The 16,086-nt window shown below is 37.7% G+C and overlaps 1 protein-coding gene across 1 annotated transcript in view; it reads right to left on the minus strand.

Annotated features, from left to right (window-relative positions):
* KIF11 (kinesin family member 11) overlaps window positions 1-16,086 on the minus strand; it is a 60,720-nt gene that overhangs the window by 15,538 nt on the left and 29,096 nt on the right. The window contains exons 9-16 of the mRNA XM_037727747.1: window positions 13,796-13,891; window positions 12,386-12,474; window positions 9,682-9,769; window positions 7,883-8,071; window positions 6,497-6,704; window positions 4,972-5,144; window positions 2,521-2,646; window positions 2,276-2,442 (exon numbers count right to left, since the gene is read on the minus strand). Coding sequence (XP_037583675.1) covers window positions 2,276-2,442; window positions 2,521-2,646; window positions 4,972-5,144; window positions 6,497-6,704; window positions 7,883-8,071; window positions 9,682-9,769; window positions 12,386-12,474; window positions 13,796-13,891 — 1,136 coding nt within the window. The remainder of the gene's footprint in view (window positions 1-2,275; window positions 2,443-2,520; window positions 2,647-4,971; window positions 5,145-6,496; window positions 6,705-7,882; window positions 8,072-9,681; window positions 9,770-12,385; window positions 12,475-13,795; window positions 13,892-16,086) is intronic.

The raw sequence follows: 16,086 nt of genomic DNA on the forward strand, positions 1-16,086 counted from the left end.
AAAAAAAAAAAAAAAAGAGAGACAGGGTCTCACTCTGTTGCCCAAGCTGTAGTACATTGGCATAATCAAGGCTCATTGCAGCTTCAATCTCCTGGCACAAGGAATCCTCCTACCTCAGCCTCCAAGTAGCTGGGACTACAGGCATGAGCCGGCATGCCTGGCCAATTTAAACTTTTTTTTTGTAGAGACGTGGTCTTGCTATGTTGACCAGGCTGGTCTTGAACTCCTAGCCTCAAGTGATCACCCTGCCTCAGCCTCTCAAAGTGCTGGGATTACAGATGTCAGCTATCATACCCAGCCAGGGTTTTTAAAAAAGTAAATAAATAGCAAACGTCACTATTTTAGCTGTAACAAATTACTTTCAGTGTACCTCAAAACGAATCAAATAGCCCCATATATCATATTATGTGTAAGACCAACTTTGACAGATAAATATATATATAGTTGCTTTTTAACTGATAACACTACTAGAAGGAAAAATTAATATGATATACTTACAGGTCAAGTAATCCAAAATTATTATCAATTACTGGAGCTAAAAAATTTTACAGAACTTAGTTGGATCATATTAACAAAATGTAAATAGTCTTATCTTTGATCATATTTTACATCTTTGAAAACAAGCTCTTAGAGGCATCTAACATGCTACATTGCAAAATGAAGAAGCCATCACAAGGACCAAGGAAGAGCTGAAAATGCATCTAACATACTTATTCACTGTTCAGTCTGCTGGTTGGCCAGTATTTCTGAATAATACATCACCTGACAATACATATCTAACATTCTGATTATGAATAAAGTCTGTCAGTATTTTTACTAGTCTCAAAGGTATTATCAGATTAATAATTTGAATGATAATGCAGGTATTATTATCAGATTTATCTACATGTAAATGTGTTCAAAGTTTTACAAATTATTTATTTTAGTGGTGCTCATTTCAAGTTCTGGAAAACCTAAGAAATAATTCACATAGTGAACTTGCTTTCTTAAAGCCAGGGAAACCAAACTATCCATGCTAAGATACTTTTCAGATCAGAATGGTTTTGTTTTGTTTTTTTAAACAGCTGCCTACCAATTTTAAGCATTTCAAAACAGCAAATTTATAAAAAAGGATCAGCCTTAGAATATACACCTAAAAAGGGCCAGGCACGGTGGCTCACACCTGTAATCCCAGCACTTTGGGAGGCCGAGGTGGGAGGATCATGGGGTCAAGAGATCGAGACCATCCTGGCCAACATGGTGAAACCCTGTCTCTAATAAAAATGCAAAAATTAGCTGGGTGTGGTGGCGTGCGCCTGTAGCCCCAGCTACTCGGGAGGCTGAGGCAGGAGAATTGCTTGAACCCGGGAGGCGGAGGTTGCAGTGAGCCGAGATCGCACCACTGCACTCCAGCCTGGCGACAGAGAGAGACTCCAACTCAAAAATAAATAAATAAATAAATAAATAAAAGAATATACACCTAAAAATTTCTCAACAGGTTTAAGGCAAATACCCTATGCAGATGTAAGAGAAAATGCTGCAATTTTAAATTGCCAAAAAACCATAGAAGAGACATTCAAACACGGATGCTTTTCAGGCAGTATAATCACCACCAGCTTCTCTAAGATGATCTACACACTATTAGATGCTCACAGGGTCTCAGTTTTCCTCATTAGAAAACTGGCTAGTAATAGAATTTATATCTACATTGATGGGAGGAATAAACACAGTGAATTGCTCAATAAATGTTAACTATGATAAGAGTTCTGTCGTATCACAATAGGCTCGTTTAATAAAACTTCAGTCATTATTAAAGTCTTAAGAATGCCAGAAGCTGTTTTTCATATATCCGATATTTATAGATTACGGTTTGATGGCTTGATTTTGGTTTAAAGCCTCATATAATGAGGAACAGTTTACAGGGAAGATAAATCATGAATTAAATTTATAATCAATAAGAATTAAAAATTGTATCAATTTACTATGCTTTAAATGTCTATCAGTGAGACAGAAATAAGAGAAAGTAGGGCTTGGTTTATGAAAGACAACTATCCATGCCATCCAGTCCATGATAAAAGGGCTGTTTTGTCATATTGTGGTTCTATATGGGATAGCAAAACTTCAAATATTAAGAGAAGTATTCTCAACTGTTTTACAAAAATTACTGTTATAAGCAACAGTAACTATGGTATTTTCAGGTTTCATGTTTTACAGTATTCATATTGCATAACATAGATTATCAAGTCATATCAAATCATCATAAAACTCTCTTTCTGTACTCCCCACGTCAGCTAACCAACATACCTGTGAATGGGTTTGCTTTATTGTATTCAGGTCTTCACTTAGGTTTCCACATAGCTTTTGTGATTCAACCAAGGAAGAAATGGTATTTTCTTGTAGTTCGTGTAGATTGTTACGCAATACACCAAGAAAGCCATCTAGTTCCTTTTTTTGATCTTCTATCTTTGAAGGAAAAAAAAATGAGTTTCCTTCTTAAACAACACATCAACTTTGAGATATCAAGAACATAGTGTTTGTTACCTTATCAGCCACTGTCAATGAAGTCTTGAAAATATGCTTTAGTTGACTATTGATTTTCAATATAGACACCACAGTGGGGGATAAAATCGTTTCCAGTGAACTCAGAAGATCAATCTTGAGTACATTCTAGTTTTAAAAATAAACAAATAGGTCTTTAAAATATTTTCACTTCCATAAACCTGTCTAAATGATATTTTAAATATTTTGGTAGCTAAACATTCACATTAAAATTCTACATTTCCATTCTCCATTCTTTTTTTTTTTTGAGATGGGAGTCTCCCAGGCTGGAGTACAGTGGTACGATCTCGGCTCACTGCAACCTCCGCCTCCTGGGTTCAAGTGATTCTCCCACCTCAGCCTCCAGAGTAGCTGGGATTATAGGTGTGCACCACCACACCTAGCTAATTTTTGTATTTTTAGTAGAGATGGGGTTTCATCATGTTGGCCAGGCTGGTCTCAAACTCCTGACCTCACGTGATCTGCCCACCTCAGACTCCCAAAGGGCTGGGATTACACGTATGAGCCACCGCACCCAGCCCCATTCTCCATTCTTTAGTCCACATTGATAAATCAATACAAAAATACAATAATTTCTTCTATTACAATAAATACAATAATTTGTCTTTTTTCAAGCCCAGTAAAAATATAGAACAATTTCTTTTTTCTTTTCTTTTCTTTTTTTTGAGATGGAGTTTCACTCTTATTGCCCAGGCTGGAATGCAATGGCGTGATCTTGGCTCACTGCAACCTCTGACTCAAGGGTTCAAGCAATTCTCCTGACTCAGCCTCCTAAGTAGCTGGGATTACAGGTGCCTGCCACCATATCCAGCTAATTTTTGTATTTAGTAGAGACAGAGTTTTGCCATGTTGGCCAGGTTGGTCTCAAACTCCTGACCTCAGGTAATGAACTCTTAACCTCAAACTCTTGCCCACTTTGGTCTCCTAAAGTGCTGGAATTACAGGCATGAGCCACTGTAATGTACTAATGTACATTAGAAATACTTACAGGCCTACTGGTATTCTTTTAGAAAGAAGAGCTATCATACCAATTTCAACTAATTTTGTGAGAGCAACATTCCTCTCTTCTTTTGATTCAAGCAAAAATTTTAACTTGGTAAGTAGAAAGACATCAATTCAGGCATAGCTTATTTTATTGTGCTTCACCTTACTATGTGTCACAGATACTAAATTTTTACAAATTGAAATTTTGTGGCAACCCTAACTTAAGCAAGTCTATCAGTGACTTTTTTCAAATATCATGTGCTCACTTTCTGTCTCCGCATCACATTTTGGTAACAATTGCAGTATTTCAAACTATTTTCATTATATACTGTGATCAATGATCTTTGATGTTATAATTGCCTTGGGGTACCATAAACTGTACCCCTATAAAACAGCACACTTAATTGATAAACGTTGTTTGTGTTCTGATTGTCCCACCAGGTGCGTGCTAGAATTATAGGCGTGAGCCACTGCGCCTGGCCAACATAACCTTAATATGCACTGGGAAACCAAAAAATTCATGACTCGATTTATTGTAATATTCGGTTTATTGCAGTGGTCTGGAAGCAAACCTGCAATATCGCTGAAGTATGCCTGTATACACAGACCACCATTTAATGAATGAATCAATATTTGAAAAGTTAGTACTGACAGGATATCTTTTAACGTTGCCAAATTTGGGTGACAGAGAAAACCTATAAAATAATGTCATTAGCACTGAACTGAGGCAAAGTGTCAGCGAACATACATAGTATTTACTTGGAAAATGTTTAAGAAATATCTTTAAACTGAAAAAGGGAGGCAAAGACCCTGCACAAAGAAAACAAATACATTATATGGCTAAGAACTTCCTAGACAAACCATACAACTATAAAATATAGAGTATATAAAAATCAAGTATAAAGGAGTAATATTAAGTGCAATTAGGTAAGTGACTTCCATAGAACTGTGGAGAAAAGATTTACAGTTAGGGCCCAGAAGGGAAAAGCCACACAGATCTAACCGTAAGAATTGTTATGTGTTCCCAGAATTCTAAAAGATACTTTTCTTGCACCACTATTACCATCACATATTACTGTAGTTTTAAAAGTAACTACTCAATGGCCCCTTCTGGTTGGGTCCAGGACCCCTGGGGAAAGAGTTACCAATTTCTGGGCCAACTAACAAGTCCCTTGATATCATGTGGTGCTAAACTTGCCCTTTAGTCATTAGAAGTCTCACTAATAACTCCTACTCCTATTATAAGACATGAGTGAAAAAAGTTTCAAAAGTTTGTTCTATAGAATATAAACATACTCTCTCATAGTGACATGTCTACCACTGTGTCTAGCAAAGCTTAAAAGAACAGCAGTTAACATTGTTTATGAAGACTTATCAATGTAAATGTAACCCTTCAAAATATTTTATCAAATACTTATCAAACGTAACCCTTCAAAAGGATGTACTAACAATCAATTCCTGTAGTACAGTTTTACTTTGTGCTGCTAATGATTGTTCTTTTAGTATCATATTAAAAATCTGAGAAATATGAGTAGACACATTTTCTGGAATAGATGTGAGAGATCCAAGTGCTACTGTAGTAATGCTATCTAATGCAGAGATACTGGAAGACAGCAGATTACCTGTAACAAAACAAAACAAAAAAAAGAAAGATGTAAACTTTGACATAAATATATTAAATATAGTTCAAACCATTTCAAAGAAGTTGGCAAAAATATACCCTTCTTGTAAAAACTGTAATAATGAGCTTAAAAGAACTTAAATATACATTATACATTTTCTATAGTGCACAGTAAGCCCTTAACATATTTGTAAGTGTATCAGACCCATAACAATATTCATAGTATACAAAGAATTAGAATATTCTAAAATTAATCTAACTAAAAATAATATACAGAATTATGGTAAGTTTATAGAAGAAAAGAAAAACTAGAAATCAATACCAAAATGTGTGGTGCTTGGCTTAGTGAGACTAAAGGCTAGATTATTTTTAAAATTTTTATATTCCTGGATGTCCAAATTCTCTATAATGAGGATAATATTTCACACTAAATAAATATACTTTTTTCTAAAGGGAGATAACAATAGTTAAAAACAATGAGACACAAACATATTCTGACAATATAGCAAACCATCAAGATATACCTGCCCAGAAGGGAAAAAAAAAAGTTGCAGAATGTTTATGCACAGAAAATTTCTAGAAAAAGGCCCAAGAAATTTAACAATAACACTATGGTAAATGAGCCACGGTGAGAAGCCAGAGTCAGGGATAAAGAAGACTTTTACTTCTAATGTGTAAATGTTTATGTTTATTAAGTAACCTATGTTATTTATTACATAAATTATTTAATAAACATAAACATATTTATGTTAATTTAACATATTAAATAACAAAAGTTATTTAAAGATGTTATTTAATAAACATAACATTTTAAAGAAAACAGAAGGAGGGAACCCTAAGATTTGTTTTAATTCAAAGACAGTTCTAAAAACAAACAAAAAACAAGAAGCCAGGCAAGGTGGCTCATACTTGTAATCCCAGCACTTTGGGAGGCTGAGGCAGGCGAATTACAAGGTCAGGAGCTCGAGACCAGCCTGACCAACATGGTGAAACCCTATCTCTACTAAAAACACAAATATCAGCCAGGTGTGGTGGCACGTGCCTGTAATCCCAGCTACTCGGGAGGCTGAGGCAAGAGAATTGCTTGAAGCCGCAAGGCGGAGGTTGCAGTGAGCTGAGATCGTGCCACTGCACTCCAGCCTGGGTGACAGAGTGAGACTCCATCTCAAAAAAAAACAAAAAAAACAAACAAACAAACAGTAAAAGCATTAATCTTCAGCCTGAACAAATAGTTTGTGCGTGGTAAAGAGTATTGGTGACACTGTCACCTATGTTTCACAAAATTAAATTACCAGTTTTGAAATCAGTATCACACTGATAAATAAAGACTAGGACAGAACAGCCTGAACTTACCAAATAAGGTCTTATGTACTTCTAGCATGGCCTTTTGTTTTAAGCTGCCATCTTTAATTAATTCTTCCATATTATTAAACAGACTATTTAGGTTTTTGCCAAAAATATCCTGAGCTTCTGCATTGTGTTGGTCAACCGCCTTCTTACGATCCAGTTTGGAATGGAGACCAGATACATCTTTTGTAGTTTCTTCAACTGTGTTAAGCAGCTATATTTTTAAAAATAAGTTTTGACAAAATGAATATGGCAAAAGGAATCTAATGAAAATATCTACATAAGGATTTATATTGGTAAGAACTAGTAAATTTTCCAGCCTGGCCGACATGGTGAAACCCATCTCTACTAAAAATACAAAATTTAGCCAGGTGTGGTGGTACATGCTTGTAATCCCAGCTACTCAGGAGGCTGCGGCAGGAGAATCGTTTGAACCTAGAAGGCAGAGGTTGCAGTGAGCTGAGATTGTGCCACTGTACTCCAGCCTGGGGGACAGAGACTCTGTCTCCAAAAAAAAAAAAAAGAACTAGTAAATTTTAGACATTGTATCAGGAAAAATGCTTTAACTCATGCTAATTTATCCAGATGCCCAGTAATGTTTATTTCCCTTCCTATAGCCATCTATGCAAGCAAGGAAAACCGATTTTGTCAGTTATTGCAGTAATTATGCTTCCTCAGAACTTTTTTCCCTTCTATGTTCTACTATTTTCTCAAAAGTACACCTAATGGCGGGGCATGGTGGCTCGCGCCTGTAATCCCAACATTTTGGGAGGCCTAGGCCGGCAGATCACCAGAGGTCAGGAGTTTGAGACCAGCCTGGCCAACATGGTGAAACCCCATCTCTACTAAAAATACAAAAATTAGCTGGTTGTAGTGGCAGGCATTTGTAATCCCAGCTACTTGGGAGGCTGAGGCAGGAGAATCGCTTTTGCCTGAGAGGCAAAGTTTACAGTGAGTCAAGATCATGCCACTGCACTCCAGCCTGGGCAACAAAGCAAGACTCTGTCTCAAAAAAAAGTATAACTAATAAAAAATTAAATACCTCCCACATCTTTCATTACTAGAACATACTAAATTCTTAATGACTAATTAAGTTCAATCATCCCCACAAAGAAAATACATCCCAGTATCACTATTCTAAATGTCTACAAAATATATTATAAAGTTATGTTCTATTTCCAAAACTCCAGGAGCAGGAGTATTTTTTCATAAGTCGACATCTCCACCAAGAAAAATATGGATGAAATGGGAAAATAATGTTTTTTAAGTGGAGAGAAATACCATTTGGAGTGAATAAACAGATTATCACAATTAATGCTTAAGCACAGAAAATTACTTCTACACATTCTCTAATTTATTTAATGTGAGTACAAATCAATGCAAGAGACAAACCTTGCTGGCAGCATCATGAAGTTTCTCCTCAGTACTTTCCAAAGCTGATGTGATGTATTCTTCTTTAAGAAGTTGTAATTTAGTTTCTTGCAAATGTTTGTGAGTGGTTTCAAGTTCCTGTGTTTTATTTTGCAGGTCAGATTTACACTGGTCAAGTTCATTTTTATTATCCATAAACAACTCTGTAACCTAAATATAACATAGAATTAAAAAAAAAAATACTGATCTGGTTGGCAAGGTATCTGACTAGTTCATAATATAAGATTAGAAAAATGAAACAAATTATTTCCACGCAGCTCTAACAAGTTACCCCATAGGTTAGGACAACTATGGCATCTGGTTTCTTCCTATAATCTTACTCAACACTTTTGAGATTAAATAACAGGTTTGGTGTATTACTATTAATTCAGGGTCCTTCAACATTGTCAATGGATTTGAATATAAGAGTGTTAATGTGGTCCAGCAAGGTGGCTCACACCTCTAATCCCAGCACTTTGGGAGGCCAAGGCAGGAGGATCGCTTGAGCCCCAGAGTTTGAGACCAGCCTGGGCAACATAGCGAGACTCTATCTCTACAAAAAAATAATTAGCTGGGCATGGTGGTGCATGTCTGAAGTTCCAGCTATTCAGGAGGCTGAAGCAAGAGGGTTGCTTGAGACCAGAAGTCTGAGGCTGCAGTTAGCTATGATTATGCCACTGTACTATATGTAGCCCAGGCAACAGAACAAGACCCTGTCTCTAAAAAATAATTAAAAATAAATAAAGGTATTAATATGAGGGTGGCACTAAAAGGTCAGGTCTCTTGCATATCCTAGTTATATTACATTTATTTAATATCCAGTCTCTCCCAATATCTGTATTCCTTCATCTGATATGTTAACAAAAATGCCTCAGCATTCACTATTTTGTAGTTTTAATAATAAAATCAAACAATTCAGTTAATTTCTTGTAATGTTTGATTAATATAAGCTGCCAGCTTTTTTTGATGTGATTAATGATAGTAAAAAATAATGATATAACTTACTTTCAGTATCAGGGTCAGCAAAATAAAATCTTAAAGATGGGGCCATGCGCGGTGTCTCACGCCTGTAATCCCAGCACTCTGGGAGGCTGAGGCTGGCAAATCACAAGGTCAGGAGTTCAAGACCAGCCTGGCCAGCATGATGAAACCCCGTCTCTACTAAAAATACAAAAAAATTTAGCCGGGCATGGTGACACACACCTGTAATTCCAGCTACTCAGGAGGCTGAGTCTCAGCTACCCAGGAGGCTAAGACAGGAGAATCACTTGACTCCAAGAAGGAGAGGCTGTAATGAGCCAAGAATGTGCCACTGCACTCCAGCCTGGGTGACAGAGCAAGACTCCGTCTAAAAAAAAAAAAATAACAATAATAATAATCTTGGCCGGGCGCGGTGGCTCAAGCCTGTAATCCCAGCACTTTGGGAGGCCGAGGCGGGTGGATCACCAGGTCAAGAGATCGAGACCATCCTGGTCAACATGGTGAAACCCCGTCTCTACTAAAAATACAAAAAATTAGCTGGGCTGGTGGTGCGTGCCTGTAATCCCAGCTACTCAGGAGGCTGAGGCAGGAGAATTGCCTGAACCCAGGAGGCGGAGGTTGCGGTGAGCCGAGATCGCGCCATTGCACTCCAGCCTGGGTAACAAGAGCGAAACTCCGTCCCCCCCCAAAAAAAAAAAAAAACAAATCTTGAAGGAAAAAATATTAAGTCTTTCACATTCTAAAATTTTCTTTTAATGTTTGCTTTTCACATAACATTAAATATCATTTTAAATGCTTACCCTACTTAGCTCCTCCTCAACAGCACCAATTTTTTCAATCAGTTCTACAATCTGCTCTTCTTGAACAGTTAATTTTCCACTCATGACTCTAAAATGAAGTTTAACATGAGTTTAACAGTTAATATTTTTTTTCTAACTCTTACAAAATTTATTCTAACACAATTGTGGCAGCTACACAAACTCATTTCCAACATTTATCACCATCACTTGATACTTAAGTGTCACTTGATACCTATCAATAAGCAATAAATTCAAATTGCAAAAAACAAATTATATTCCTTGTCTGTGTTTTATAAACGAAATATTTTTCTCTTGCACTCAATTCTGAAACTAAGAATCCTTACCTATGAGGGGAAAAGCATGTGTGTACCAAATTTGAGAAGCTAGAAAGTTAACAGAGGACTATAACTCAAAGTAGAGAGAGGAGGGAATATAATCTAAGTGTCTATTACCAGGGATACAGAATACAAATATGCCACAAAGATGCTAGAAAGATTTGGAACTTAAAGGCATTATGTATGTTAGAGGGAAGGGGTAAGATTAGGGGCTAAAAACTGAGACTTAATTAATTAAGTATGTATACAGAGTAATTACACTCCCTGCTGCTGCAACACACCCAAACACTGGCACAAACACCATTCTCACACCACCACATAACCCTTATGAGAACAAAGGATTACTCTCTAGAGCAGAGTTTCTCAGCCTCAGCACTACTGCATCAGATAATTCTTTGTTGCGGGGATGTCCTATACATTTCAGGATATTTAGTACCATCCAAGTCATGACAATAAAAAATGTCTCTGGACTCTGCCAAATGTCCTCTGGGGGACAAAACCATCCACCACCACCACTCCCCCAACACCATTCCCGTTGAGAGCCACTAGTCTATAGGGACTGCAGCAGAATTTCCAGGTTCACTTTCACTAGACACCACGGATTGTAGAAGTAAGGTTTGGGGACTAGAAATGAGTATTTAAGGTCAGGCAGGGTGGCTCATGCCTGTAATCCCAGCACTTTGGGAGGCCGAGGCAGGAGGATCACCTGAGGTCAGGAGTTTGAGACCAGCCTGACCAACATGGAGAAACCCCGTCTCTACTAAAAATACAAAATTAGCCGGGCATGATGGCACATGCCTGTAATCGCAGCTACTCAGGAGGCTGAGGCAGGAGAATCATTTGAACCCGGGAGGCAGAGGTTGTGGTGAGCCAAGATCGCACCATTGCACTCCAGCCTGGGAAACAAGAGCAAAACTCCATCTCAAAAANAAAAAAAAAAAAAAAGAAATGAGCATTCAAGTGTGATTCTACATACTAATGGTGGGATACTTAGCCCCCTCTACTCACTTTAATCCAAAAATAGCAGCAGCCAGAAAAATCTCCAAGCACACTGGGCAAGTCTTCTCAGGAAAGATTGATGTCTTGCCCAAAAGAAAAAACTCCAACAAAGAATGACATCTGATAGAAGCCCAGACTTAACACTGAGATCACCACTTTTTCATCTATAATGAACTCACAGGTCCGTAATCCTCACCCATGTACAAAGCTTCTAATCTATCTTAACTGCCAGCCAAAAATCACTAGACATTTGAAGAAAATAAATACAAATGACAGACATCACAACAGAGGGAAAAAAAAGGATCCCAAAGGAAAGAAAAACAGAAAAGAAAACTTCAATAACATTAATAATGTTTTTGAGTTAAGGACTATATTTATAAAATAAGAAGATGCCATATTTTTTAAAAGGAGGGACAGGGATGACAGGGAACAAGAGTTTTTAGAAACTAAAAATTTGACAGCAAAAATAAAATTCAACAACAATATTAGAAGATGAAGTCAAAGTCAAAAAATGTCATAAAAAGTAAATAAAATAGAGTAATGCTTTTTTCAAGCACAAAGCTCACAGGTCTTCCAAAACCACTTTAATGGGTCTGATTTCTTGAGTATTCATTTCAGAAGTAAATGCCTTTATTTGCTCATCTATTTCTTTGATAACAACCAACAATTTTATACTTCACATTAGGCTTAAATGACAAAGATTCTTCTGTGAATGCAAATTCCCTTAACATGTTGGTTAGGCTGGTCTTGAACCCCCGACCTCAGGTGACCCACCTACTTTCGCCTCCAAAGTGCTGGGATTACAGGCATGAGCCACAGCACCGGTCCTTGTATTATAATTACATAAGAGGTAACCATTGAGGAAAACTGGCTGAAGAATACATAAAACCTCTCTTGCACTCTTTTTGCACCTTCATGTGAATGTATAATGATTTAAAAATAAAAAGTTAATAAAAGATTTTCTAAAAAGTGTTTGATAGCTACTTGTTAATGTCAAAACAAAATGGATGCCAGCACGGCAAAACCCTGTCTCTACAAGAAATGCAAAAATTAGCTGGGTGTGGTGGCACATGCCTTTAGTCCTATCTACTTGGGAGGCTGAGGCAAGAAGATTGCTTGAGCCCAGGAGATTGAGGCTATAGCAATCCAAGATCATGCCACTGCACTCCAATCTGGGTGACAGAGCAAGACCCTGTCTCAAAAGGAAACACACACACACACACACACACACACACACACAGAGAATGAAGTATTTACTGGCACTTGGTATAATGATTTTACTTACTGCTACATAAGTAAGTTTTACTTCAAACAGCCTGTTATCAGAAAATGCTTATTCTTGGAAATTAACTCCATAGCCAAGGGCTTACCTAAAATTTTCTTCAGAAATGTACACTCCATTTTTCTCGCGGGTTGCAGCAAGATCTCGTTTTAAACGCTCTATCTCCTCCGTATACTCCTACACAAAAGGAATGTTGTAGGTGTCAGTTTAGTACTTTTTTCATTCAGTTTGGGAAGGACATGCATCAAATAAAACAAAGTTAGCCTTTTTATGTCTTTTAAAACATAAAGAAGTATGATAAAAAGTTATAACCCTATTTTTAAATCAGTGTTAATTTGTTTGAAATAAAGTCTTTTGGCTGCGTGCAGTGGCTCACACCTGTGATCCCAGAACTTTGGGAGGCCGAGGCAGACGATCACTTGAGGTCAGGAGTTCAAGACCAGCCTGACCAACATGGAGAAACCCCCATCTCTACTGAAAATACAATATTAGCTGGGTTTGGAGGCACGTGCCTGTAATCCCAGCTACTCAGGAGGCTGAGGCAGGAGAATCACTTGAACCTGGGAGGTGGAGGTTGCATTGAGCCAAGATTGTGCCATTGTACTCCAGCCTGGGCAGCAAGAGCTAAACTGTCTCAGTAAAAATAAAAATAAAAAAAAGGTCTTTCAAAGCTCCTTTAAATGCACTCATTCTAAAAATATAGACTTCCCAAGAAAAAACACAACCAGGTTAGTACCCAGTACCCAGGTTAGTAGCACTATTTCACACTAAAATGAACCAGGATTCCTTAGAAAAACATCTGATTCCAGGACTGAGGCAGGAAATAGTCAAGATGAACACCGAACATTTTGTCAAGGTAGGAAAGAAGCTAAGCAAAGCCTACTGGGCTAATGAAAAGGACTCAAGCCACTTAAAGAGGACCCCCTCTGTGTCCTCACCCAAATCTCATCTTGTAGATCCCATAATTCCCACAGGTTGTGGGAGGCACCTAGTGGGAGATGAGTGAATCATGGGGGCAGATGTTTCCCATGCTCTTCTCATGATAGTAAATGGGTCTCAAGAGACCTGATGGTTTTAAAAAGGGGAGTTTCTCCAAACAAGCTCTCTCTTTGTCCACTGCCATCCACCTAAGATGTGACTTGCTCCTCCTTGTCTTCTGCCATGATTATGAGGCCTCCCCAGCCATGTGGAACCATTAAGTCTATTAAACCTCTTTATTTTGTAAATTGCCCAGTCTGGGTTATGTCCTTATCAGTAGCATGAAAACAGACTAATATACCCCTGGCCAGAGATGAGCCAATTTGAGCATCAATGAGGATAACAACTACAATGGGTTAACACAAATATGTTAACATGTAAGATACTTCGTTTAAATTACTACATAAAAACGCTTCCATGGGCAATTTCAAATCTTGTTTAATAATTATCTCCCGCTTCAGTTTCTTATTTTCACATTTGTCAAATAAGATTACATTACTCTATAATAATTCACAATTACCTTAATGAGAGCTTTTTTGGTGAGTTTCTGATTCACTTCAGGCTTATTTAATATGTTCTTTGCTCTATGAGCATACTCCAATGTACTCAGAGTTTCCTGTCATGGAAAGGAAAGGCCAATTACTGAAGATACTGTGAGAATAATGTAGTTCCGTTATCTAAACTATGTTATACAATAACTTACAAGTAATATTTTACAGTTATATCTGATTTTAAAATCTAGTCATTAAGACCACTATGGCCAACCTTTAAAAAGAAAGTTGTTCAATCCTTTTTTCCATTCTCTTCAATTTTCAGGGTCTCGACCTCTAGGATAATTTCCTTTAGACTATTCTTAAACTCAATGATGGCTCATATTTGTAATCCCAGCACTTTGGAAGCCAAGGCCTCCTAGGGTCACTTGAATATAGGAGTTCGAGATCAGCCTGGGCAACATAGAGAGACCCTGTTTCTACAAAAAATACATAAAGAAATAAAAATTAGCTGGGCATGGTAGCGTGTGCCTATAGTCCCACCTACTTGGTAGTCTAAGGGTGGGACTCCTAAGTAGGGGGGATCACTTGAGCCCAGGAGGTTGAGGCTGCAGTGACTATGCCACTGCACTCCGGCCTGGGCAACAAAAATACCCTGTCTCAAAAAAAAATTAAAATTAAAATTAAAAAAACCTCAATGAATCTACCAACTAACTGATGAATAAACAAAATGTCCTATATCCATACAATAAATTACTCACTCATAAAAAAGAATAAAGTATTGCTGTTACAATACAGATGAATCTTAAAAACATTATGCTAAGTGAAAGAAGCCAGTCACAAAAAACTACATATTACGTAATTCCATTTATATGAAACATCCAGAATAGGCAAATCTATAGATGCAAAAATCAGTAGTGACCTAGAGCTGGGAGAGGGGCAGATGGAAACTGAATTTCGGTGGGTTCAGGCTTTCTTTCTGGGGTTATGAAAATGTTCAAAACTTTGATTTTGGCGACAGTTAGACAACTCTGTAAACATACTAAAATTATTAAATTAGTATGAGTATAATAAATTATATTAATATTTTATACACACACACACACTTTTTTTTTTTTTTGAGACCGAGTCTAGCTCTGTCACCCAGGCTGGAGTGCAGTGGTGCGATCTCGGCTCACTTCAACCTCCGCCTTCCAGGTTCAAGTGATTCTCCTGTCTCAGCCTCCCACGAATCTGGGGTTACAGGTGCCTGCCACCACGCCTGGCTAATTTTTTGTATTTTTAATAGAGACAGAGTTTCACCACATTGGTCGGGCTGGTCTCGAACTCCTGACCTTAAGTGATCTGCCCGCCTCGGCCTCCCAAAGTGCTGGGATTACAGGTGTGAGCCACCACACTCGGCCTTTTTTTATTTTTAGAGGTAGAGTCTCACACTGTTGCCCAGGCTGAAGTACAGTAGCATGATCATGGCTCACTGAAACCTTCAATTCCTGAACTCAAGCGATGAATTTTGTGATATGTGAATTAAATCTCAATAAAGTCTTTTTTTTTCTTTTTTAAATGAAGGGGAAGTTGGAGACCTTAAAGAAGGTTTTTAAACTTCATTTAGGTCAAGCAAGGTGGCTCATGCCTATAATCGCAGCACTCCGGGAAGCTGAGGTAGGAGGATCCCTTGAACCCAGGAGGTCAAGACCAGCCTGGGTAACATAGTGAGACGTCTGTCTCTATTTAAAAACAAAACAAAACTTAGCCAGGCCTGGTGGTTCACACCTGTAGTACTGGCTACTTAGGAGGCTGGGGTGGGGGGAATCGCTTGAGTCCAGGAATTTAAGGCTGCAGTGAGCCATGATCATGCTACTCCACTGCAGCCTGGGAAACAGTATGAGACTCTACCTCTAAAAATAAAAAATAAATAAATAAAAACTACACTTAAAGCAGATGATAGCAATAAAATAAGAGTACATTTTGCCATCTTTGTTGCTTCTCTTGGTTTTTCCTCTCTGTTCCCACACATCCAATTCCATCTTCAGTGTTCTCTAAGTAGCCTCTCTAACACTAGCAAGCACTCACTAGAACTGCTTCTAAGTCCTCAATTAAATCTCCACACACCACCCATTGATAATGACCACAGCAATTTTCTTTGAAGACTGTGTGGAAAAAGCAATTAAGATACTGGCTTTTTAAGCTTAAAAACATCACTTCTCAGCCTTTTGGCTAAGATCAAGTGTAAGGTTAAAAAGTCTGCCAGGAAGGACAAACATAATTTTTCAGGAGTGTCCTCCTGTATATGTTCTTTTTTTTTTTTTTTTTTTTTTTTTTT

This window comes from Cebus imitator, unplaced genomic scaffold, assembly GCF_001604975.1.
Source record: "Cebus imitator isolate Cc_AM_T3 unplaced genomic scaffold, Cebus_imitator-1.0 Scaffold238, whole genome shotgun sequence".
NCBI classification, from domain to species: Eukaryota; Metazoa; Chordata; class Mammalia; order Primates; family Cebidae; genus Cebus; species Cebus imitator.